Genomic DNA, 25,384 nt, shown 5'->3' on the forward strand with positions numbered 1-25,384 from the left:
CGTTTGATTATGTTTCTGGACATACAATACGTTTAATGAGAATAATCTTATCTTCCTTTTGAACAGAAACTCGAGCAGATAGAACAAAGAAATTGTTTAGACATTATACTGTTGGATCATATGACAGCTTTGATGCTTCAAGGTAAGATTCTTTTATTTTATTTCATAATGTAAATTTTATATTTTTTCAACTCCCCATTTATAAACCCATTTTTGGTTACATGGCATCTTTTGCTAGTATGGAAAACTGCCAAATGTCTTCCCAGAGTGAACAAAGGATGATGCCATTACCGCCTGTTGTTTCAAGATGTTTTAACAATCCATAGTTTCTCTTACTTCAGCAGGCCAGCTAATTTATCCACAGATGCAATGTTCTTTATGAATGAAAATTTAATAATTTCCTATAGATAATTCTTAGATTGTTAAAGTGTAAATTATACAACATTATTTATCTAGTCAAAGAACACCTTCAAAAATCATACCCTTTTTATTCTTCCCATCAATTCTGGAGTTACAGTCTAATGCCACATAACATTTCATCATTTTAATGCACTTTTGGAAAACTTTTTTGGCGGCATTCTGTTAATTTTTGTGTAAAACAGCGGCTTGCTGTTTCTTGTACTTCCTCTGCTTATCTTTGAGTTGGATTTTGTGGAAGGCAATTTTTCCATGGACCAGCGGATGGGTGGGGAGGTGGTTTCATGTGCAACCTTTATCCTGTTCATACATAGATGACCTTCACTTGCTCACCTGGGCAGTCCAGTTCCTAACAGGCCACGGAATGGTACCAGTCCTTGTCCTGTGGGTTGGACCCCTCCTGTTATATGACATATTCAAGAACAGAATTTGAACTTGTTTTGAAGAGATAGTATGAAGACAGAGGTATACAATTTTAGGGTTCTTGTGGATTTTCAATTAGTTGCAGCCTGAAATACTTTTACCCATTTTCTAGCTTAAGTATTTATAGATAGATTTCAGTGAATTGCACAAGTTAATGGAGGTGTTTTTAATAACCTGCCATTAGTCTAAAGTTATAATTGCATGTGCAGTTCAGTTTCAATGTGTAACTTCCAATGGCATAATTTGTTCAAAATAGGTGGATTTTAGCTATAGTCCTATTCTCTTTCTTCAGTAATATTAGTATGCAAATGCCATATGTACACTTGGAAAAGAGAATACATTGTAAATATTAAAAAACTTAGCAAACTGTTTACTCTGAATCTATTTTAGAGCATTTTGAAACTAGAATGGTGTACAATAAAATGGCAGGGTATTTCTTTGTTAAGTACAGCATGATGTGCATATAATAATAGCAAATGTAGATAATATGTTGGTAGCATTTTAATTAGAATAAGGTCAATAGTTGCTGTTGTGCTACAGCTGCAAGTTTCTGTTCAATCATGCTGTCTCGGCTCCTGAGATGTATGGTTCAGCTACATCTTGAAAACTAAAGTTTCTTTGCCTCTGTAGAAGGTTGGACTGAGTTCCCTGCTTTTCCATCCCTTTCCCAAAGTATTGGAGGAAATCTTTGTACCTGGTTTTAGGAGTGCATAAGTTGGACAATGATGGAGCAGATTAGTCTGCTTGCTGACATTGGATGTTGATATGCACTGTGATTCCCTGAAAATAAGACCCTGTCTTATATATATATATATATATATATATATATGTATGTATGTATGTATGTATGTATGTATGTATGTATGTATGTATGTATATATATATATATATATATATATATATATATATATATATATATATATATATTTGCCACCAAAAAAGGCACCAGGTCTTATTTTCAGGGGAGGATGTTGTCCACTGATTCACTTCATTCGCACTTTTGCTCCCCGGCTCCTGTTCACTGTCAGAGGCTTCCGGGGACTTCTTCTACAGCCTACAAGACCAGCAAGGCTTCCTTGAAGACCTCTGAATTGATCTGGAGCTCTGCTACAGAGGCCCTCAGGAAGACTTGCCGCCCTTGCTGGCTGCAAAAGAAATGGACCGGCAAGGCAGGTGTTGGGGTGTGCGAGGCCTGGCTTCAACTGTCCAAAGGTAAAGTAGTAGGGCAGCTCCACTATCATCATTCCCACCCTAGCTTAATTTTTACCTGTGCATCCTGGAGTAGATAAGGTCTTAATTAGGGCTTATTTGGGGGGTAGAACTAATGTTGGGTGCATGTTGGTGAAATACTATATGCACATAAATTTGGACATATCCTTAGAGAATCAGATTAGAAACGTCAAAAAATATTCAGAAGGGAATGGAAGAAACTGACTAGTATAGACAATGGAGAGTTGGATGGTCCAGTACAGTGATGGCAAGCTTTTTGTGGCTTTGGTGCCAAAAAGGCTACCACAGGCATGTGTGCCCACATCCATGCCCTCCCCCCATAGATGCCCAACCCTCCCATGCTGCTCCCCATGCATGCACACAACTCCTACCACTCTGCCCCCCCCCCCACCATGCATGCGCAAGGCCTCACTGAAACTTTCAGACTCCTGAACCCTGGAGACGGTGAAAAACAGCCCAACTGGCTAACTGGAAGTTTGTTTCCAAACTTCTGGATGGGTCATTTTTCGCCATCCTCAGGGAAGCCTCCTGAAGTGTGGGGATGGCAAAAAATGACCCAACGGTCCAAGTGGAAGTTAATTCCCAGGGTTTCCTGAAGCCTGAGGAGAGTGTAAATGTCCCAAAAGAAAGCCAAAAAGTCAGCTGGCCAGCACACACATAGGACAAGATCTTGGGTGCCCTCAGATATGGCTCTGCGTGTTTCACGTTCGCCATCGTTGGTCTAGTACATTTAGTCTCATTATGTCATTTAGTAACAAGTCAAAATTATGACTGTGTGGAAAAAAAGTTTTACAACCAATACATGCATTTATAACCATGGCAGCATCTCCCATTAATGTGATCACTATTTGGGTACGTCATATCTGACAGGCATTTTTGACGAGTTGCCACATCCCAAAATCATTAATTTCAAGCTTTCCAATTGGCTTTCGACAATCAGAGTTAATGGAGAATGAACAAATCATGGTTCATATGATGCCTTAGTTAATGACCCTGAACTCTGTCCTGGTCACTTGATTTTTTCACTTAGTGACCATGATGCTTAGTGATGGAAGTTACTGGTCCCAATTATGATTTCTGGGTAAGGAATAGTTAAACTGTTAAATAGTTAAATAGTTAAATAGTTAAACAGAAATCAAGAAAAAATTAAAAAGAGGGATAAAATAGAAAATAGAACATCTGTAGATGTTAAAAATGAGAGTCAATTGGATAAAAACTGGGAGATTGTGAGTTGTATTCCTGCTTTGGGCATGATGTCATCTGGGTGACGCTGGGTCAGCCATTCTTGAACTTAGGAAGCAGGCAATGGCAAATCACTTGTGAAAAACCTTACCAGGAAAACTGCAAGGACTTGTCCAGGCAGCCTCTGAGAATCAGACACAATTAAATGGAAGAGGGGGGAAAAAAGAACTTAAAATGCATCCACATTAAAAACTTTGTTTAAAAATTAAAGGGAACATATTTAATAAAGGAAGAGGGAACAGCTATGGTTTTTTTTAAATAAATGATAAATTTAATAAATAAATAAGATGCAAATGGAATTATGGAGCTGAGGATAAAAAGTGCACTCAAAGATGCTTACATCTCTTGATTCTGTTTCGGTTTTAACCCTCTCTGCAGCATTTAAATAGTAATAGCTCATAATTCATTTTATACAATGTCACAGACAAAGCAAAATGTGATTTACAGTTCTTTGGGCATCAACAATTATATAAAACAAAATACAAAAGGAAGATACACTTAACACATGCCAAAATGATACTCACTTGACTTCCTGCTACACACAACATAATTTAAAGTACATTATAGGTTGAATAACTACCACTTTTAGTGTTCTAGCTACATTTCTTTAAAGCCGATACTCAAATAACACATTTTCTATGTTTTCTTTTTCTTCTTCTCTTTCCTATGACTACATATTATTAACATGGTTGCAACCTACTTTCCAAAACTCTGCAGTGCACATTTGAAAATTGAATAAAACTACTTAGAAATATTGAAGTAATATACAAAGGGAAGGAAATGAAGGGTCAAAATAATTCTACCACACAATAAGAGTTCAATTTTTATAAAACAGTTCGAAAACTATAATAATTTGCAGTATATGTACTGATTCTAGTACAAGGAATTGAGAAAAAAAGGGAAAGACAAATATTAGTAAATAAGGTCCACAATGTATGATCAGCCAAATGACATTCTAGTCCAACATCTTATTCTTATACTTTCTATCGATATCTCTATGGGAAGCCCATAGATAGAAAAAGGAAATTGCTCGTGATGCTCTGTGATTGACTGTGATACAATGATATTCATTTCCCCTTCCAATCCATGTCTGTAAAATCACCCTGGTATGCCCATGCTAAAGCCCACTGCAACAATATCGCCAAAAAAGCTTCTAGAGTTGTTAACCTGATCCTACGCAGCTTCTGCTCAGGCAATCTGACACTACTCACAAGAGCCTACAAAAGTTTTGCCAGACCCATCCTAGACTACTGCTCATCTGTCTGGAACCCATACCACATCTCAGACATCAACACCCTTGAAAATGTCCAAAGATATTTCACCAGAAGAGCCCTTCACTCCTCCACTCGAAACAGAATATCCTACGAAAATAGACTAACAATCCTGGGCAGAGAAAGCCTAGAACTACGGCGCCTAAAACACGATTTGAGTATTGCCCACAAGATCATATGCTGCAATGCCCTACCGGTCAATGACTACTTCAGCTTCAACCGCAATAACACAAGAGCATGCAACAGATTCAAACTTAATACGAACCGCTCCAAACTTGACTGTAAAAAATATGATTTCAACAATCGAGTTATCGAAGCGTGGAACTCATTACCGGACTCAATTGTGTCAACCCCTAACACCCAACATTTCTCCCTTAGACTCTCCACGATTGACCTCTCCAGGTTCCTAAGAGGCCAGTAAGGGGCGTACATAAGTGCACTGGTGTGCCTTTCGTCCCCTGTCCAATTGTCTTTCCTTTCTTTCACCTATCATGTATATTCTCTTCCTTTCATATATCCTCTCCTCTAAGTTCACTTTTACCCTTATATATATTACCACATGTCTATTTTTCTTCCTATGTATTTGTGTATTGGACAAATGAATAAAATGAAAAAATGAAATGGGAGGAGCTTAATGCTTCCTTTTGCTTCTCGGCCCAACCCAGGGCCATTTCCAAGGCAGTTAATTAATTTTTTCATAGCCGACAAACTATATTCTGTATGTGTAACATATTTTTGCTGAATTTGAAAATGAAGGGAGACTAGTATAGATCTATTTAGGCCTTGTTGTGACTTCATCAGGTAGCCATACCCTCACTGGGATTTGAACTTGAAGCCTTTGCCTTGTAAAGCAGAGAATTAACCTCTAGGCCACAGGCTCTCATCCATTCAGCTTTGTACCAGGAAAGTTTGTACCAGGGAAACTTTGATTAGAACTAATTTATAGCTCCATCATTCAGTAATATGTGTACTCTGTTCAAAGTTATCTAAACAATTACTACTATTTCTGGCAACAAATTCCATAGCTTAAAATATGTAGCTTATAGCTAATACGTCATCACTGACATGGGACTTATCTGTAAGGTGTCATCATTAGTTTCCAATTTGTGGATTTCGTAGTGTGTGAACCATCCCAAGGTAGCCATCTCTGTGGTATTAAGCTAATATATTTTCTGAAAACTGAAATGTGTTATTTAAATAATCATTTTATTATGACTCCCCAATGTCTCTACTTCTTCTAATTTTGTAGTTGAACAAAAATAATAAAATGAATGGAGAAAACCTTTGCATTATATAAAAAGCTAAATTATCGGTTTTATCACTTTCAAATAATTGCTAGGAGCCAACTCTGATTTGCCATTGCCTGAAACTATTAGCTGTGTTTAAGGTGAAGCTGAACCTACAATTCTCCCTCAGTTTTCCAATCCTCACTAAATTGTCACATTCATTCTTTCCAGGTGTCTAAACTGCACTGTAAAGGTTTTGTAATAATAGAAACATCATACTGAGCAAATGAATAGAATCTGGATTTCAGATGGTTGTTCATGCAGTAATCACCACACCTGTGGCAGTTACTAGAACAGATGTATTAGTTACAATCTATGGGATTAAATATGAAGCAAAACAACCCTCATTTTCTCCCTTAGGAGCTGCCTGAATCCATTTGGTTAGCTATTAGGTCACATAGATTGTTGAACTACGTTATCACTGGTTTCTGCTAGAAAGGAATTCTTCAAAGTTTTATATATGAAATATATTATATTTTATTTTGGAATAATTTTTATAAGCAGAAATTAAATGTTATGTGGGGGTCCCAAAGTAAATGCATGTTTAAAATTAATGCACATCGAGGTACACAATTATTTTATTTTATTTGGATTATTGGCAGAGCATGGGAGAAGCAAGCAAGCAGCAGTAGTAAAATACTACAGGTATTCCTCACTTGTAGATTGCACTCAATGTTACAAAGGTACTGAAAAAGGAGATTTGTGACCAATCTTGAAACTTTCAGCAACTGTAGCATCCCAACAGTCATGTGATCATAATTTGGGTGCAATGGCACACATTTATGGCAGTTGCAGCATCTTGCAGTCATGTGATTGCTATATTAAAAACCAGCTTCCGACAAGCACAGTCAGTGGGGAAGATGGCCAGAAATTTCACTTGTGTGACATTAGGTCAGTGGTTGGTTGCTGCCGGTTCAGACTGTTTTTTAGAACAGATATCGGAAATTTTCTGTTGTTTGCCAAACCAGCAGTGACAATTGGCAGCCCACATTCCCGAACTGGTTCTCCAGATGTTGTGGCTTCCAAAATAATGCCTCTGCACATGCGCAAAGGGTTCTGTGCATGCGCAGTAGGTCATTTCTGTAAAGTGATGTATGTGTACACATGCAAAGCATGCATGCAAAACGTGCACTTCCATCACGATGTGAACTGGTAGGGAAGGTAACTAGAACCCACCTCTGCATTAGGTCATTAAGTGACCTCAACTGAATTGACATAATAATTCAGATATTTCATTTTAGAAATCCAGCACCGACTGCTGTTCCTGATTGTGGTTTGTAAGTGAGAAATACCTGTTTTTTGATATAAAACTATATGGGCATTTAATCTTATAGGGAGAGGGAGTCAGGTGCACTAAGACAAATAGTTAAAATTATTAGGACTATTAACTCATACCAAGATGAAATTAGAGTAATAAAAGATAAAAAATGGCAAAGTCCGTAATGGAGTTGGGCGCCGCACAAGTCTAAATGAATGGATGGGTGGATAAATAAATTTTAAAAAACCCTGAAATACATTACCTTCCTATCTAACATCAGATGTCTTCAAACTTTCAGCTAAACACAGACACACAGAGTCTCTCTCTCTCTCTCTCTCTCTCTCTCTCTCTCTCTCTCTCTCTCTCTCTCCCTCCCTCCCTCTCTCTCTCTCTCATCTAATCCAACTTCCTGTGCATTGGAGGAATCCACTACTACTACAACATGATCCATCTAGCCAAATTTCCAATTTCTCATGGTACAAAAGACATTTTCCCTCCCTCTCTTTCTCCCTCTCCCTCCTTCCCTCCCCATCCCTCTCTTAGATGATCTCCCAATTCATATACTGTATTATATGATCCCTAAATCCAATTGTGTTCTTACTGTGATCTAATGGCAATATTGAAAAACTATATAAGCTAGTAACAGACAAGAGCATTGCAGTGCAATATAAAAGTTAAATATATGGGTAGAGAAATTTTGAATAACATTTTGAGCAGTAAATAAAGGAGAAAAGGAGAGAGAAAGGGAGACAGACAAAGAGAGGGAGAGGGAGAGAGCGAGCTTTTTTCTACTACTTACTATTATTCTATTACTCCTAGTATTTAAATTAAGAAATTAAAATCAACAACTAGATATCAATTTTCTTGAATTATTTTGTTTTTTTAAGTATTCTCAAAGAATTATCAGCTGTTAGTTTTTCTATAACAGCTATTTGAAAAATATATTTTTCTTCCTAATAATGGCACCTTCTGGTGTTTTAGAAAATGGAACGCCCGCTAAACCGTTTAACAAGATCTTTGCAATTATCTATGGGATCTATTTCAAAGATACGACAATTTTAGGAACTATTCCACCAAATATTTTTCTTGGTCTTCTACCTCTTCCCCTGATTTTGACACTACTGTATAACTTTTGTTATTCTTTAGAATAGAATTGAAAATGCAAAGAGGAAATGTTCAAAGATTTCTTAATAGCCTTCCCCTGCTTTGAAAAAGTGAAGTGTCTTGATTTTCAATTGCTCAGACACCTACCGTATTTTTCAGAGTATAAGATGCACCAGAGTATAAGACACATGTTAATTTTTGGGGAGGAAAATAGGGAAAAGAATCTGCTTACCAGGTATTCATCTGGCTAGTGTCCTTAGTCTGGTTAGTTTCAGCACATTATTTTCTCCCCTAGTCAAGGGCTTAAAAAAACCTTTATTCTGAGAGAGTAACAATGAAAGAGCTTCCAAGCCAGTAAGAGCTGGGAACATCAATAGCACCTGGAGAGAAACAGTTGGAGCGAGTAGAGCAATGGAAAAAACCCTGCAAAAACTTAGGGCTTGGAAAACATTCTTCACAGAGAGAAACAATGAAAGAGCCCACAAGGTAAGAGCTGGGAAGATAGTTAGTAGCTAGTTGGGGGGTGTAGCTACATTCTGAGTATAAGACACTCCCAAATTATCAGCCTCTTTTAGGGAGAAAAAAGGTGTGTCTTATACACAGAAAACTATGGTACTTAGGAGAGGCCACAGTTGTTGATAGCATTGGTTTGTTTGTTTGAGCTTGGGCACTGTTAACCTATGCAACCTATTCCATAAAATAAAGTTAAAATACCTGTATACCTAAATAACAAGCAACTACCAAACAGCTTACAATTCTTGATTTCTTGATTGCTGGAGACAATAAAACCCAAACAAAACACCAAAAGTGAATATCTATCCCCAAGACCTATTGGAAGAACCAGTGGGTTTTAATTGGCTTTCCAAACACTTTTAAGTTGGAATAATATGGATCTCAGGAAGGAATGTCATTCTAAGTGGGGGGAGGGGAAGCAGTTGAAAAGGCCTACCTTCAAGGTTCACAAAGGTGACATTTCCTAAGTAAAGACATTTAAAAGGACTTGTTATTATATGGACAGAAAATTGGAAGATGGCCCATATCCTGAGCTATGCAGGACATTAAAGATGACAGCCAGCAAACAGATTTGCACCCTAGAAGTGCAACTTTAAAGGCATACTTAGTGCAACATTATTGCACTTCTTTACATATTAAAATTAAGAAAAACAAGTGAATATGAAGGATGGTAATGGTCATTAGGAATAAACAAGAGGAACTTTTGCAACCAAGGCAATGGTGAGATAAACTAAACCTGAGTTTGGGGCAGAGGGGTAATTTGAGAAAACATAAGTACACTGATGTGCCTAACATCCCCGTCCAATTACCTTTCCTTTTCTCATATATCCTATATATTCTCTCCCTCTCATCCACTCCTCTTCTTTTTTACTTACTATCCCTATATATACTACTTAATGTCTATTTCATTCCATATGTATTGTATATTGGACAAAGAATAAATAAATAAATAAAATAAATTTCAAACATGACCCTCCCCTTTTCTCATTACTGTAATCTTGAAATTGGAGTCTGATTTCTATTTAGGAAGAGCCTGCTTAATTCAATGGCTAAGGTACTAGATTTGAAAGCAGGATACCACGACAATAAACATAGTTCTACTGTGGACATGAAGCCCTCTGGGTGATCTTAAGCCAGTAACTTCTCAGCCCTAGGAAGGAGGCAATGACAAGCTACTTCTGAAAAACCTTTACAGAAAACTACAGGGACTTGTACACGCAGTCACCACAAATTCAAAACTCTGAAGGGTGGTTCTTTTTTTATGCAATTGAAGCCCAATTTCACTTTCTAGTTAAGTTGTTATAGCAATTTCTTTGGTTTTCACAAATGTTTCATGAATAACCCCAGTCATCAGGACAGGCATTTTTGATGATGGTACAGGATAGGTCAGACACATTATAACAAAGCATTTATTTCAATAATTTATATTGAAAGGACTACCCAAAAAATACTTCTTATTCCCATTGAATGGGAAAAGGTAGATGATTGAAGTTCTTGAACATTTATTTGTTGTATATCAGCAATGTTTAAGTGCTTCTGATATAATTTTACAGCTCTACATAGTCTGGACCATGGACCTGAATGTCCTATAATAGATACTTTATAAGGGATTATCAAATATATATTCTGTTTGCTTCTGTTTGTGTCTGATTCATAAAATCCCACCCCCAGGACCTTTTTCCCACTCATTCAAAGATATTAAAGCACCTCTGCTACTGTAGTCCAATGATTATCTTCTCCTGAATTTAAAATTAAAAACTTTTTTTATGGCATTAACTACTTAATGTTCTGTGTGGGTGCTAATTTATAATGTTAGCGTCTAAATGTTTTCTGTGTCTTCATAATGAATTGCAAAACCATTCTGATGGTCATGGTTGGCTGCAAAGTGGGATGGAAACAGATTTAAAAAAAAACAACAACCTTATATGACCCAGTTATTTATATGAACAAGAAGAAATAATGTGAACCTTAGTCCTTAGGGAAATAATTGTGCCATTTTTCAGTATCTGGGTTTTATTTTATTTTATTTTTTGCTTTAGGCCATTTTTCTCTTACTACAGGGGTGGACACCTGAATCTATGGGTCACATGTGGGTTCCAAACCCCCCACCCCCCACATACAAACACTTTTTTGTTTCTTTTTTGTAATCGTCAGATTGAAAATAGGCTATTCATTTTCCTGTCATTTGGTGTCTGGGAATGCACAAAAACTGTAGTTTAAGTCTTAAAATAGACTTATCAGAGTTAAGAGAGAGAGAGATTCCACCCCTAAAAACCTGCTGCCTCCAGAAAAATCTGCCCCTGTTCATTTTGCATAATAGCTATAGTTATTTCAGCCCTCAATTCCCCCTCCCATTTGTTAATATGGTTCTCAGCTAGGGACTTTGTGCACCCCTTTCCTAGAATTTAGCCTGGAAATGGGCTGGAATAATTAGGACTTTTTCCAGATTAATATTGCTTGACAATTCCTACATTGCTCACAGTAGTACGTTTCTGTTTCGGCATGACTAAGTATGGTGCTTTTTAGCTAGTCAGATATCTAGGAGATCTTTTAGACTGTTTCATTCAACTGTCATAGATGTGTGCTTGCAAAAATCCCATTCGTTGTGCTTTGTAACCCTTTATTTGTAGGGTAGATATTTCTTTTGTTCTCATACTGTGGGTGTTTCACATCTTGCTTTGCAGCTGAGTAAAAAAAAAAAAAATCAGCAGAGAATCCATAAATAGCCTAGTAAAACTGGTAGTCCTCTTACTAGATAAATATATATAATTCATTTTGATTTTGATCATTATTTGTTTGGAGGAAAGAGATAATAACATTGTCCAAAGCGTATTTTCCAAGCAAGTAGTAGCTACTAAATTCACATCATATGTCCAATATTCCAGTATACTCTTTCTAGAGTACAGAGAAGAGCAAGAAATATAATTAGGAAATTGGAGACTAAAACATACAGTATGAATAATGTTTGCATGAATTGAGTATGTCTAGTTTAATGAAAAGGACTAAGGATGACATTAGATTAGATTAACAGAACTAGACGGGATTTGTAGGTCATCTAATCCAAACTCCCCACTCATGCAGGCGACCCTACACTGTTTCCGACAAATGGCAGTCCAGTGTCTTCTTGAAAGTGTCAAGTGTTGAAGCTCCCAAAGCTTCTGAAGGCAAGCTGTTCCACTGGTTGATTATTCTCACTGTCAGAAAGTTCCTCCTTATTTCCAGGTTGAATCTCTCCTTGATCAGTTTCCATCCATTATTTCCCGTCTGTCCTTTGGGTGCTTTGGAGAATAGCTTGACCCCTTGTCTCCGAGGCAGCTCTTCAAATATTGGAACACTGCTATCATGCCTCCCCTGGCCCTTCTCTTCACTAGACTAGCCATCCCCAATTCCTGTAACTGTTCTTCATATGTTTTAGTTTCCAGTCCCCTAATCCTAGCTGCTCTCCTCTGCACTTTTTCTAGAGTCTCAACATCTTTTTTATAGTGTGGTGACCAAAACTGGATGCAGTACTCTAGGTGTGATCTAACTAAGGATTTATAGATTGTAGCCCTCTGTTAATGCAATTTAGGATTGTATTGGCCTTTTTGGCTGTCACTGCACATTGCTGGCTCATATTTAGTTGGTTGTCCACCAAGACTCCAAGATCCTTCTCACAATCACTGCTATTAAATCTGGTTTCACCCAGTTTATGTGTATACTTTTTCTTACCTAAGTGTAGGATGTTACTTTTCTCTACATTGAATTTCATTTTGTTAGCTAGGGTCCAGTACTCAAGTCTATCAAGATCCATCTGGATCTTGAGCCTCTCTTCTAGGGTGTTATCTTATTTTTATTTATTTCTTTGCCATACAAATATAGTATTGTATTGTAGTATGTTTAACATAAGTATAAAGTAGAGATAGAAAAGATAAAAAAGACATTAGGACAGGAACGGTAGGCACGAAGGTGCACTTATGCATGCTCCTATTCCTGCCAGCTTAGTATCATCTGCAAATTTGGTAAATCCCTTTTCTATTACCATATATAAATCATTTATGTAGATATTGAAGAGTACTGTGCCTAAGATGGAACTTTATGGTACCCCACTGCTTACTTCTCTCCATGCTTACTTAGACCCATTAAGGACTACTCATTGAGTATGGTTTGTCAGTCAGTTGTGAACCCACTTTTTTCTAGCTTTCAAAGAAGTAGGTTGTGGTCTACTTTGTCAAATTCCTTGGCGAAGTCTACACTGTAAATATATTATGTCTGCAGTATTTCGTTGTTCTACCAATTTAATCACTGTGTTGAAGAATGAAATGAGATTGGTTTGGCATGATCTGTTTTTAACAAACCCGTGCTTATTACTTTACATGTTTCGAGGTGTTGGCAGATTGTTTTTTTTATCTTTTCCAGTATTTTCCCAGATATTGATGTTAGGCTGATTTGTCTGTAGTTAGGCTGATTTGTCTGTAGTTTTCTGGGTCTGAAAACTACAGACCCTTTTTTTAAAGATGGGAAGCACATCAGCTTTTTTCAGTCCTCTGGTAGTTCTCCGGTGTTCCAATATTTTTGAAGTGGTTCTGTGATGACATCTGCCAGCTCTTTTAGAACTCTGGGGTGCAATCCGTCCGGTCCTGGTGATTTGTATTCATCAAATTCAGACAGGTGTTCTCTTACTCTTATATGATAGCAGTGTTCCAATAACTAAAGGACTGCCACAAAGAAGATGGCTCAATCTATTTTCTAAAGCATCTGAATGCAAGACAAGAAGCAATGGATTAATCAAGGAGAGAAACAACTAAGGAGAAATTTCCTGAAAATAAAAACAATCAGTGAAACGATTCACCTTCAAAAGTTGTGGATGCTCCAATATTGAAGGTTTTAAAGAAGAAATTATATGAAATGGTATAGGGCAGGGGTAGTTGGCTCTTCTATGTTGTGGGTTTCAACTCCCAGAATGAGACATCAATTTAATTGTAATTAGTATAATTTGTGTGGCAGGTTTCTTTTTTTGAGTTCTATTGGAATATCAGGTTCTTGGACCATGCATTAATTAGGCACTTTAAATATCTGAATACAAATAAGTTAAACTAAATAAGATCAAGATTTTATATTAAGTCATACCTCAAGATAGCATTTATTTTATATTTCTGTCCTTGAGTTTATTTATTTATTTTATTTTATTTATTTATTTTGTCCAATACACAATAATACACATTGAAGTTTATAGAGGATATAGTAGAGAAGAAACATGAGATATAGGAGAGACTATAGGACAGGGGACGGAAGGCTCTCTAGTGTACTTATGTATGCCCCTTACTGACCTCTTAGGAATCTGGAGAGGTCAACTGTGGATAGTCCAAAGGTAAAATGTTGGGGGTTAGGGGATGATACTATGGAGTCCGGTAATGAGTTCCACGCTTCGACAACCCGATTACTAAAGTCATATTTTTTACAGTCATGTTTGGAGCGGTTAATATTAAGCTTGAATCTGTTGTGTGCTCTTGTGTTGTTGTGGTTGAAACTGAAGTAGTCTTTGACAGGCAGGACATTGTAGCATATGATCTTGCGGGCAATACATAGATCATGTTTAAGGCATCGTAGTTCTAAGCTTTCAAGACCCAGGATTGAAAGTCTAGTCTCATACGGTATTCTATTTCGAGTGGAGGAATGAAGGGCTCTTCTTGTGAAGTACCTTTGAACATTTTCAAGGGTGTTAATGTCTGAGATGCGATATAGGTTCCAAACAGATGAGCTGTATTCGAGGATGGGTCTGGTGAAAGTTTTGTAAGCTCTGGTAAGCAGTGTGAGATTTCCAGTTCAGGAAGGCTAGTGAATAGAATTTATTATTTTGCTTTGATGTTTCTGCAAAGCATTAAAATCACTTCTATCCAATATCGGGTTGCCACCGAAACGGTGGTGGACACTGTACCAGTAGCGGAAATGGAGCTGTGCATGCAGCTCCAGGTGACCAGCAGGCGGGCAGGTGCATCGGAGAAAGATTTGACTTCTGCACATGTTCAAGAAGCAAAATTTCAGGAAAGGTGTGTGTGAGATTTTAGTGTTTTTGGGTGATTTTTTGCTTCTGTGCATGCGTGGAAGCAAAAAAAATCACTAAAATTCCATGTACCCATGCATCTTCTTGCCAGATATGCTTTCTGCACATGTGCAGAAGCCAAATCTCCAATGCACATGCACCCGTCTGTCAACCAGAGCTGTGCGCGCATCAGCACCAGTAGTGGCAGTAAGTTGGAACCCCCGCCTGCTTCTATCCAATATGTTTTGAATATTAGCAATATCAGCACCATGACAGGATCTCTTTACCGATCCTGTCAGATGGCACTCAAAGCATGTTTCTTCTGCCGGATCTCAAAGGATGGATAGCTACTACCATGGAGAGATGGTCCTGTAAGTCAGTGTTTCCCAACCTTGGCAACTTGAAGATATTTGGACTTCAACTCCCAGAATTCCCCAGCCAGCATTTGCTGGCTAGGGAATTCTGGGAGTTGAAGTCCAGATATCTTCAAGTTGCCAAGGTTTGGAAACACTGCTGTAAGTAACCTGGCCCCAAACCATGGATAGCTGTAAAAGTAACCTCTAGCAGCCTGATTTTTACGCGATAGCTTACTAGTAGGTAATGTAGGTTACAATTCAGAGGTGTCACATGTGCTAATTGGCAGACCCATAACTGTTCATGCTGCAGCATTTTGCATAGCTGAAGCTTCTTAACACTCTTCAAGTCCTATGTGGGATGTGCTGTAGTAATTCAAAAGCAATCCTCCCACTCTCCTCCTCCTAGTTTTAACAAAATAAAAAAATACTGTGTCTATCCCTCAAGGTGTCACCTTGTTCAGTGAAACTCTGAATATTCAATGATTTGACTTGATACTGATTTGCACAGGGTTATTATTATGGGTTCCTCATTAGTATTAGCTTCCAAAGCCCTGGGGTTATTTTGTGATTCCCTACTGACCGCTATAGTACTTTCTGAAGATACTTCATTTACAGTTTCCTTTTCTTTTCTCAGTCCCTTCTGCTCCGAATCTGCCAGTGCATCCGCTACCCCTATAATAACATCCCTAGAATACCCCTATAATAATAATAATAATAATAATAATAATAATAATAATAATAATAATAATAATTACCATTGTTAACATTGTAAGAAGAGAACCATGGTAATAATTGTTAGTGAAAAGGTCTGGTAAAAAGTATAAGCTTTTGTGAGCTACAGCTCACTTCATCAGGTGAATGGACTGGTTAAAGCAGGGGTGGGCAATTAATTTTGCCATGGGGCCGCATGAGAAATTGGGATAGTTTTAGAGGGCTGGATTAATATAATTAACTCAGTTCTATCCAATACTGTATATTATTGGGTATAACTGAGTTAATTATATTATAATTATAAATTATAATTGTATATTATATTATATTATATCATACCATATCATATTAACATAATTATATATTATAATTATATTATAATTATAAATTAATTGCCCACCCCTTCCTTCCTTCCTTCCTTCCTTCCTTTCTTGTTCCCTCCATTTCTCCTTCCTTCCTTCCTTCCTTCTTTCCTTCCTTCCTTCTCCAAATGGAGAGAAGCTTCCGTCTCTCTGATTTTCTCTGCCTTTTATTTCTGCTTTTGGGCAGTTCTTTACTTCTCTTTCAAAATATTCCTTTCAGGTGCCTCTCTTCAACTGACCTACATTGTCAGTTGAGAAAACATAGTGGAGGCTTTGCCTGAAAGTAGCTTTGGATTCCTTTTGTTCTCCTCCTCCCTTTTCCCCCTCTGAGAGCAGTGTTCCCTCTAATTTTTTTTTTGGGGGGGGCGGAAAAGTATAGTGTCTGAGCGGCAGTCCCTTTGGGACTGGGCGGCACAGAAATAATAAATAAATAAACAAACAAACAAACAAACAAACAAATAAATAAATAAATAAATAAACCCACCCTGTTTTGCCTCAGAGAATTTCAAAATAAAATACTGTACTGTGTGTCTATAACAGTGAGCTCATAATAGGGCAACTCTATCAATATCAAAATGCCACTTAAATAGTTGAGCTAGTTTCAAACTAGATTTTGATTTTCTTTCTCTCTTCCTTACTCCCATTCTTTTTCTTTTTCTTTTCCTTCCTCTCTTTTTTCTATCTGTTTCTCTCTCTTCCTCTCTTGCTCTCTCTCTCTCCTTCCCTCTCACTCTTTCCCTCTCGGCTTCTGGGCAGGTTTGGAAAACTCTGAGTTGATGATGATTTTTAAGTGAGCAATTGCTCACTGCTCAGCTTAGAGGGAACTATGCCGGAGAGGTGTGGTGTGGGGGGTTTGCTTTAAATTTATTGGAAAGGCCAATGAAACCAATGAACAATTAAAAAATGAGCATTTATTGGACTTTTGCAAAAGGGCATGGAAAGAGAATTTCTCCTTCCTTCCTTCCTCCCTCCATTTCTCCTTCCTTCCTTCTTTCCTCCATCCATTTCTCCTTCTTTCCTTTCTTTCTTCCTTCCTTCCTCCCTCCCTCCATTTCTCCTTCCTCCCTCCCTCCATTTCTCCTTCCTTCCTTCCTCCATTTCTCCTTCCTTCCTTCATTTCTCCTTCCTTCCTTCCTTCTTCCTTCCTTCCTTTCAACCTCTGCGGGCCGGTCACAGACAGCGGGCGGGCTGCATCCGGCCCCCGTGCCGCACTTTGCCCAGGTTTGGGTTAAAGTAATGTAGGATTTCATTTCAATTTAAACTCTGTATCATCCCAAATTAAACCCACAGAGATCTTTTAAATAAGGTTGATAAGTGGTTAAATCTGAAATGAACTACAGGCTCCTGACTACAGCAACAGTAAGCACCACTGGAAGATCTCTGAAGGTATTTTCAACTAACAAAACCTTTTAGTGGGAATTATCTGGGCGTTATAAACTTGTAATCAAACAGATGTACCCAAGAGTCACTTTGAAGTAACAGCTAATCTATAAATTTAGGAAACATATTAGCTTGGACTCCAGGGTTCATTTTATAAACATCCTACCTGCCATTAGTTTCTGGTATAATAGTTCAGTTTTCCTCCCTCACACCATCCATACTTCGCCCTTTGCACAGTCTTCTTCTTCTTCTTCTTGTAAAATTAGTTTACTTAATTTTTTCTTAAATGCAGGCTGCTCCTGAATGAAGGTTCTGGCAAAATAATTAAATTGTTTTCAAGCATTACACTCCTTTCTAGATGCAGGACACTAACTTTTCTGATGGAGGATGCCATATTTTGTGCAACAAAAGATCTCTATGCTCTTTAGGGTTACCCTCAGGGAGAGAATTGGAAGAAACTTCATACTTGGCTGGTTGGTTGGGGTTCTTTTTAACTCCACCATGCTTGCTTTCTCTCTATATATAGTGGCAGTTTCAATCGCATTACTTTGTCCAGAGTAAAATCAATATCCTCCAAAAGTGATTTTTGTAATTTTGGATTTGCACAACCTGGGGATTAAAAAAAATAGAATCCATTTTATCAGGGATTCAATGAATTAGCCCAAATTATAATTGAGATTTAGCAGCTTTAAGTCACTGAGGAATTCTTCAAAAGATTCATGCCCTTTTTGGAGCTTTCTGTGAAACTTAAATATCTCCTTTGGTGTTGGCCTGCAAAAGTTCCATTCTTTTTCCTTTCTTGAGTAAATTACATGCCATCGAAAACATCAACTGCTGCCTAGCCAGCTACATTGAGACCACTTCTCATTTTTGTTCATCATTTTTTGCTGTACAATTTGTGGTAAGCATATGATCAAAGCTGCTTATACTTGTTTCTGGATTCAACACTATTATCACCTCTTTAGAAATCTTGCACATCTATTCTGTTTTGGTTTTTACTTTGTTTTGGTGTTTTCTTGTTATCCCATCCTTGCTGCCGTGTGAAGTCTTTGAATTGCTGAAAGAGAAGAGGCTTGGGTACTTATACTATTGTTGATTTCAGTCTACTGTATACAGAAACCATGGACCCATGTCCCGGCTACTTCATTTTTTGTATATCTTTTTTTTTAAATCTAAAAGTAGTAATGCTACTCCATTACCTTTGAAAAAGATGTGTTGATTCAAAAAAAGGTGTGTCGATTTCTACACTAGCAAGATTTACATTTCATTCCAAGAAATCAGACTTCTAAAAAATGATATGTGCTTCCAAGTCATTTTTTTTCATGGACTGCAAAAGTTCTGAAACAGTTTTAGTTCCTCTTAAAAGTGAGACACATTTCTTATATAAGTAAGTGCACCTTACTTCAACCAGATTGTGCACTTTTTGCTCCTGATGTACTGTCTGAAAAATATTGCTGATACATTCTGTTGTTTCTTTTGATTTTTGTTTTCACTTGAACCATTTTGCCTATGTAAAAGTATTAAATTATTTCATTTTTTTCCTGTTGCTTTAATCAGTATTGGTTGAGATTTTAGTCTGTGTTATCACATGTTTCATGAAGTCTCTGAATGAGTTTATGAATTTATGACATAACATATAATTAGTGCTTTAAAGTTATTACCTAATTGGCCTGCATTTCAGAGGTGATCGATATTCTGATCATCAGTCTGAAGATGCAAACATACAAAAGGTGCAATCTCTTGAATTCTTGAACCCCAGGTTTATATTTGATTGAACAATAAATAAACAATGAATAGGATCAGTGAGGGGCTGCAAATATTTTTGCTACCATGCTGTGGCCATGGCTTATTTTGTGGGTGTGGCTTGCTGGCCATGTGACCAGGTAGGAGTGGCTTGATGATCATGTGACTGGGGGTGGCTTAAAGGTCATGTGACTGGCTTAAAGGTGGCCAACTTGACGTCACTCACGTCAAGTGTTTGAGTTAGGTTTGGGTACTTGGCCTCTCCTTGCCTCAAAGAGATACAATTTCCCTAGCATCCAAAAATATACTATTGAATTCTATGTATATATGTCATATGTGTACATACATATTACACACAGGCAACAAAAATATACATTATCTACACACATGCATGCATGCACAACTCTTCTAAAATTATACACATTCAACCTCATTACTGCGATAGAAAAAACATACCCAGAGCCCAGAAGGGAAAAATGAAAAACATTCAAAAATTTTCTACCGGTTCGGCGTACCTGACCAAATTTTTCTACCGGTTCTGTGTACCTGACCATACCCATTGGAGCCCATCACTGAATAGGATCTAGATCAGTGGTTCCCAATCTTTTTTTGCCCATGCCCCACCCAAGCATCTCCAAAGGTCTCATGGCCCCTTCCCCAGTGACATATAAATCTTACTATTCAAAAAGTGAACTACTCATGTAGAGGAGGCCTAAAAAGGCCATTAACATGGTTTAAACAAGGTTCCAATTGCCCCTATTAAAAAACAAATTGCCCCCCTGTGGGACGTGGACCTCACCTTGGGAACTAGGGATCTGGATAAATAAAAAAAATCACAAAGGGGAAACTTTTGTTTTTACAAATATTATAGATTGAATTTCCTAAATACAATACCTATATAGTTGTAGAGAGTTGTCTATATTAGTTTGGATCATAATTTTTTTACCATTAATCATAACATATGTAGTAAACATATTATCTTAATAATTTAAAATACCTGAAAAAGAGAGCATAATATTTACAAAAGTCCTTTCTTTTTTAATACATACAATTTAATCAGATCTATTTACTATACTTTTAAATATTGTCTTGCCTTTCTATACCAAAACATACTTATAGCAAAAAACTCTAATTTACAAAACCATTAATGCAAAGTCAAAATAAAACTGGAAGATGATGATTGAAACAGTAAAGAGTTTAAATTAGGAAAATATTTTTATAAAATTACAATATCTTCTTAAAAGCAGTAATAGAGCAAAGCTAGATTTTTAAATAGCAAGGGAATATAAAATTGGTCTCCATAATAAATTAAAGCAGTTATTGTTTGGAATAAGATATTTCACTTCATGTAGGTTAATATGCCCTATTAAAATTATGTTGCAATAGTGGTAATATTTGTAGCTCAGGTTTAGGATGACAGTGAAAGTGTGTTCTCTGAGCTTGTAGGTTGGTTTCCAAATAGAAACATAGAAACATAGAAGTCTGACGGCAGAAAAAGACCTCATGGTCCATCTAGTCTGCCCTTATACTATTTTCTGTATTTTATCTTAGGATGGATATATGTTTATCCCAGGCATGTTTAAATTCAGTTACTGTGGATTTATCTACCACGTCTGCTGGAAGTTTGTTCCAAGGATCTACTACTCTTTCAGTAAAATAATATTTTCTCATGTTGCTTTTGATCTTTCCCCCAACTAACTTCAGATTGTGTCCCCTTGTTCTTGTGTTCACTTTCCTATTAAAAACACTTCCCTCCTGAACCTTATTTAACCCTTTAATATATTTAAATGTTTCGATCATGTCCCCCCTTTTCCTTCTGTCCTCCAGACTATACAGATTGAGTTCATTAAGTCTTTCCTGATACGTTTTATGCTTAAGACCTTCCACCATTCTTGTAGCCCGTCTTTGGACCCGTTCAATTTTGTCAATATCTTTTTGTAGGTGAGGTCTCCAGAACTGAACACAGTATTCCAAATGTGGTCTCACCAGCATTCTATATAGCGGGATCATAATCTCCCTCTTCCTGCTTGTTATACCTCTAGCTATGCAGCCAAGCATCCTACTTGCTTTCCCTACCACCTGACTGCACTGTTCACCCATTTTGAGACTGTCAGAAATCATTACCCCTAAATCCTTTTCTTTTGAAGTATTTGCTAACACAGAACTGCCAATACAATACTCAGACTGAGGATTCCTTTTCCCCAAGTGCATTATTTTACATTTGGAAACATTAAACTGCAGTTTCCATTGCTTTGACCATTTATCTAGTAAAGCTAAATAATTTACCATATTACAGACCCCTCCAGGAATATCAACCCTATTGCACACTTTAGAGTCATCGGCAAATAGGCAAACTTTCCCTACCAAACCTTCCCCTATGTCACTCACAAACATATTAAAAAGAATAGGACCCAGAACAGACCCTTGTGGCACACCGCTTGTAACCTGACTCTGCTCAGAATACTCGCCATTAACAATAACTCTCTGATGCCTAACCTTCATCATGTATTTTACTATGTGTGTGTGTATATATATATATATATATACACACACACATATGGCCCTGGGTTGGGCCGAGAGGCAAATAAAAGGAGCAGTGATGTTCCTTCAATACACCAGGGTGATTCGACACAAAAATATGTAACCCTTCCCTGGTGCAGAGCTGAAGGGATTGGATACTGTAGCCTAGAGGATAATTCTCTGCCTTACAAGACAAAGGTTGCAGGTTCAAGTCCCAGTGGGTATGGCTAGATGATGAGGCCAAAATAATATATACCCACTAAAACCCTCATTGTGTATTGGACAAAATAAATAAGTAAATAAGATGAATAAATAATTCAAGCACACATGGGATGTAAATGGCCTGACTAGATATTATATGAGAAATCAGTGACTGAAATCACTTATAAGGGATGTGTGAGAGTTAAACTCTAAATTTTCCCTCATTCCTCTGGGTGTACCTCCTTTTAGAACAAGAAAATTACAGTGAAGATTTGTTACAGAATCTCCAGGGCATTCTCTTGTTTAGTCTCTGTTGCTTTCAGATGCTGGTTGGAAAATTAACTAAGGATCATTATGGGTGAGATATTTTATTCTTAACAAACTATTGGGTTTAAAATAAAAAGCAGCTGCTGCCTTGCTATTTAGCACAATTTGTATAATATGATTATATAGATATGATAGTAGCAGACATTAAATTAGTAAAACCTTCAAGACCTTTTGAATATTTTTGGAAACGGGAATAGTCTGGAGGTTGCTTGAAGGTTGAATCAGTGCAATTGGACTAATTTTTGTTGCTGTTGGTTTTGTTGTTAGTTAGTCCAGGCAGCTTCCTCAATGACTTAACCTTCATTCAATTTCAGACAACCTTCAGACAACTCTACTTGGATGACTGACAATTTGAAAAAAGGAATAGGTTAAAGAACTCTCTCTGTTTGTGTTTTATTATTTTAATACAAAATTTATTTATAGTAATTCATGACTTATTATTTTTTAATTTAAGAATAAAGTATTATCTCTAATTTCTAAATAAAAATACAGTGATACCTCTACCTAAGAATGCCTCTACTTACAAACTTTTCTAGATAAGAACCGGGTGTTCAAGATTTTTTTGCCTCTTCTCAAGAACCATTTTCCACTTACAAACCCGAACCTCCAAAACTGTAACCGGAAAAGGCAGGGAGAAGCCTCCATGGGGCTTTTCTAGGAATCTCCTGGGGGAAAACAGGGCCAGAAAAGGTGGGGAGAAGCCTCCGTGGGCCTCTCTAGGAATCTCCTGGGGGGAAACAGGGCCTCCACCCTCCCTTCACCAATCACACACATTATTTGTTTTACATTGATTCCTATGGGAAAAATTGCTTCTTCTTACAAACGTTTCTACTTAAGAACCTGGTCATGGAACGGATTATGTTCATAAGTAGAGGTACCACTGTACTTGAATCAAAATGCTGATGAAATCTTGAACACAATGTTTGCTATGAAATTGGATAGGTTTCTGTTTTTCCTGATATTTATATCCAATTTGCAGATTTTTTAACACACTCCAAAAATAATTGTTTTTCCTCAAAAACTATATAATAAGAAGTAGGTCTGTGCTAAACTTTTAAAACAAGTGCTTTCAAAGGACATCATGGTTTTAACAATTTAAGGTGGAGATATACTTTGCCAATTTTTGCAAGGTATTTTTCCTCAAGATTCCACTTACAAACCTGAGATTCATGGATGCCAAGTGTATTAGTGGTTATTGAAACGGATGTCCATGTGCCGCCTCTATGTTGGTTGAGGCAGGCAGGATTCCCTTGCGTACCATTTGTTGGGGGTCAAGGGAAAGGGAGGGTCTTGCCTTCTCTTTCTACTCAAGATCCCCATGTACAATTGGTGGGCCACTGTGTGACACAGAATACTGGACTCGATGGGCTTTGGCCTGATTCAGCATGGCTCTTCTTATGTTCTTATATTCTCAAATTATTAAAATAGTCCTTTCATATTAAGCCAGGCGTGGCATGAACAATACTATTTTAGTTGGGATCACCAGCAAAGTGAAATTGCTGTGCATACATTCACTTAGACCTGTCAGAATGTAAGTGTGCAAATTATGAAAATAATCCCCACTCGGTTAAAGACCTCGATATACTAATAACAAAAGATTTAAGTGCCAAAGCCCACTGCAACAACATAGCCAAGAAGGCTTCAAGAGTCGTAAACCTAATCCTACGTAGCTTCTGCTCTGGCAATCTCACACTACTTACCAGAGCTTACAAAATTTTCACCAGACCCATCCTTGAATATAGCTCATCTGTTTGGAACCCATATCGCATCTCAGACATTAACACCCTTGAAAATGTCCAAATATACTTCACCAGAAGAGCCCTTCACTCCTCCACTCGAAATAGAACACCCTATGAGACTAGACTTTCAATCCTGGGCCTAGAAAGCTTAGAACTCCTATACCTTTCTTCTATTCCTATATCTCTTCTTCTATTCTTTCATTGATATGTTTTATTCCTATACCTTCTCTTCTATTCTTTCTTAGATATATTTTACTACGAGTATCTCCTCTATAACCTTCATCATATATTTTACTATATGTGTGTGTATGTATGTGTATATATATATATGTGTGTGTGTGTGTGTGTATATATATACAGTGATCCCCCGCTCGTTGCGAGGGTTCCGTTCCAGGACCCCCCGCAACGAGCGGGTTTTCACGAAGTAGCGCTGCGGAAGTAAAAACACCATCTGCGCATGTGCAGATGGTGTTTTTAACTTCCGCAGCGCTAGCGAGGAGCCGAAGATTGGGGGGCGGGGCGGCTGTTTTAAAACGTCGCCGCTGACATGGGGGGCTCGCTAGCACCCCCCCGAACCCCCAACCCGGGTTTGGGGGGGTGCTAGCAAGCCCCCCATGTCGGCGGGGATGTTTTAAAACACCCGCGCGGCTTTCCAATGAGTCCCGAAGACAAACGCAGAAGTTTGCCGTTTGTCTTCGGGACTCATTGGAAAGCTCCGATCGTTTTAAAACAGTTGCGCCGTTCTACGCTGACTCCGGGCGAACTTCCCCACTTTAGGAGTCAGCGGAAAACGGCGCGCCTGCTTGGCTTCGCTCGCCGCTGCAGCCAACGCGCGCTACGATCTTCCGGGCGAGCCAGGCTTGATCCGCTGAGCCTGGCTGGCCCGGAAGATCGTAGCGCGCGTTGGCTGCAGCGGCGAGCGAAGCCAAGCCGGCAGCAATGTCGCTGCCGCTGCAGCCAACGCGCGCTACGATCTTCCGGGCGAGCCGGGCTTGATCCGCTGAGCCTGGCTGGCCCGGAAGATCGTAGCGCGCGTTGGCTGCAGCGGCGAGCGAAGCCAAGCCGGCAGCAATGTCGCTGCCGCTGCAGCCAACGCGCGCTACGATCTTCCGGTCGAGCCGGGCTTGATCCGCTGAGTCTGGCTGGCCCGGAAGATCGTAGCGCGCGTTGGCTGCAGCGGCGAGCGAAGCCAAGCCGGCAGCAATGTCGCTGCCGCTGCAGCCAACGCGCGCTACGATCTTCCGGGCGAGCCGGGCTTGATCCGCTGAGCCTGGCTGGCCCA

The 25,384-nt window shown here is 38.3% G+C and overlaps 1 protein-coding gene across 5 annotated transcripts in view; it reads left to right on the forward strand.

Annotated features, from left to right (window-relative positions):
• Nucleotides 1–25,384, forward strand: part of SHANK2 (SH3 and multiple ankyrin repeat domains 2) — a 460,235-nt gene that overhangs the window by 228,633 nt on the left and 206,218 nt on the right. For all 5 annotated transcript variants that reach the window (XM_070761430.1, XM_070761447.1, XM_070761457.1 and 2 more), the window contains one exon: nt 67–142. In XM_070761430.1, coding sequence (XP_070617531.1) covers nt 67–142 — 76 coding nt within the window. The remainder of the gene's footprint in view (nt 1–66; nt 143–25,384) is intronic.

Source organism: Erythrolamprus reginae, chromosome 1, assembly GCF_031021105.1.
Source record: "Erythrolamprus reginae isolate rEryReg1 chromosome 1, rEryReg1.hap1, whole genome shotgun sequence".
Taxonomy (NCBI): domain Eukaryota; kingdom Metazoa; phylum Chordata; class Lepidosauria; order Squamata; family Dipsadidae; genus Erythrolamprus; species Erythrolamprus reginae.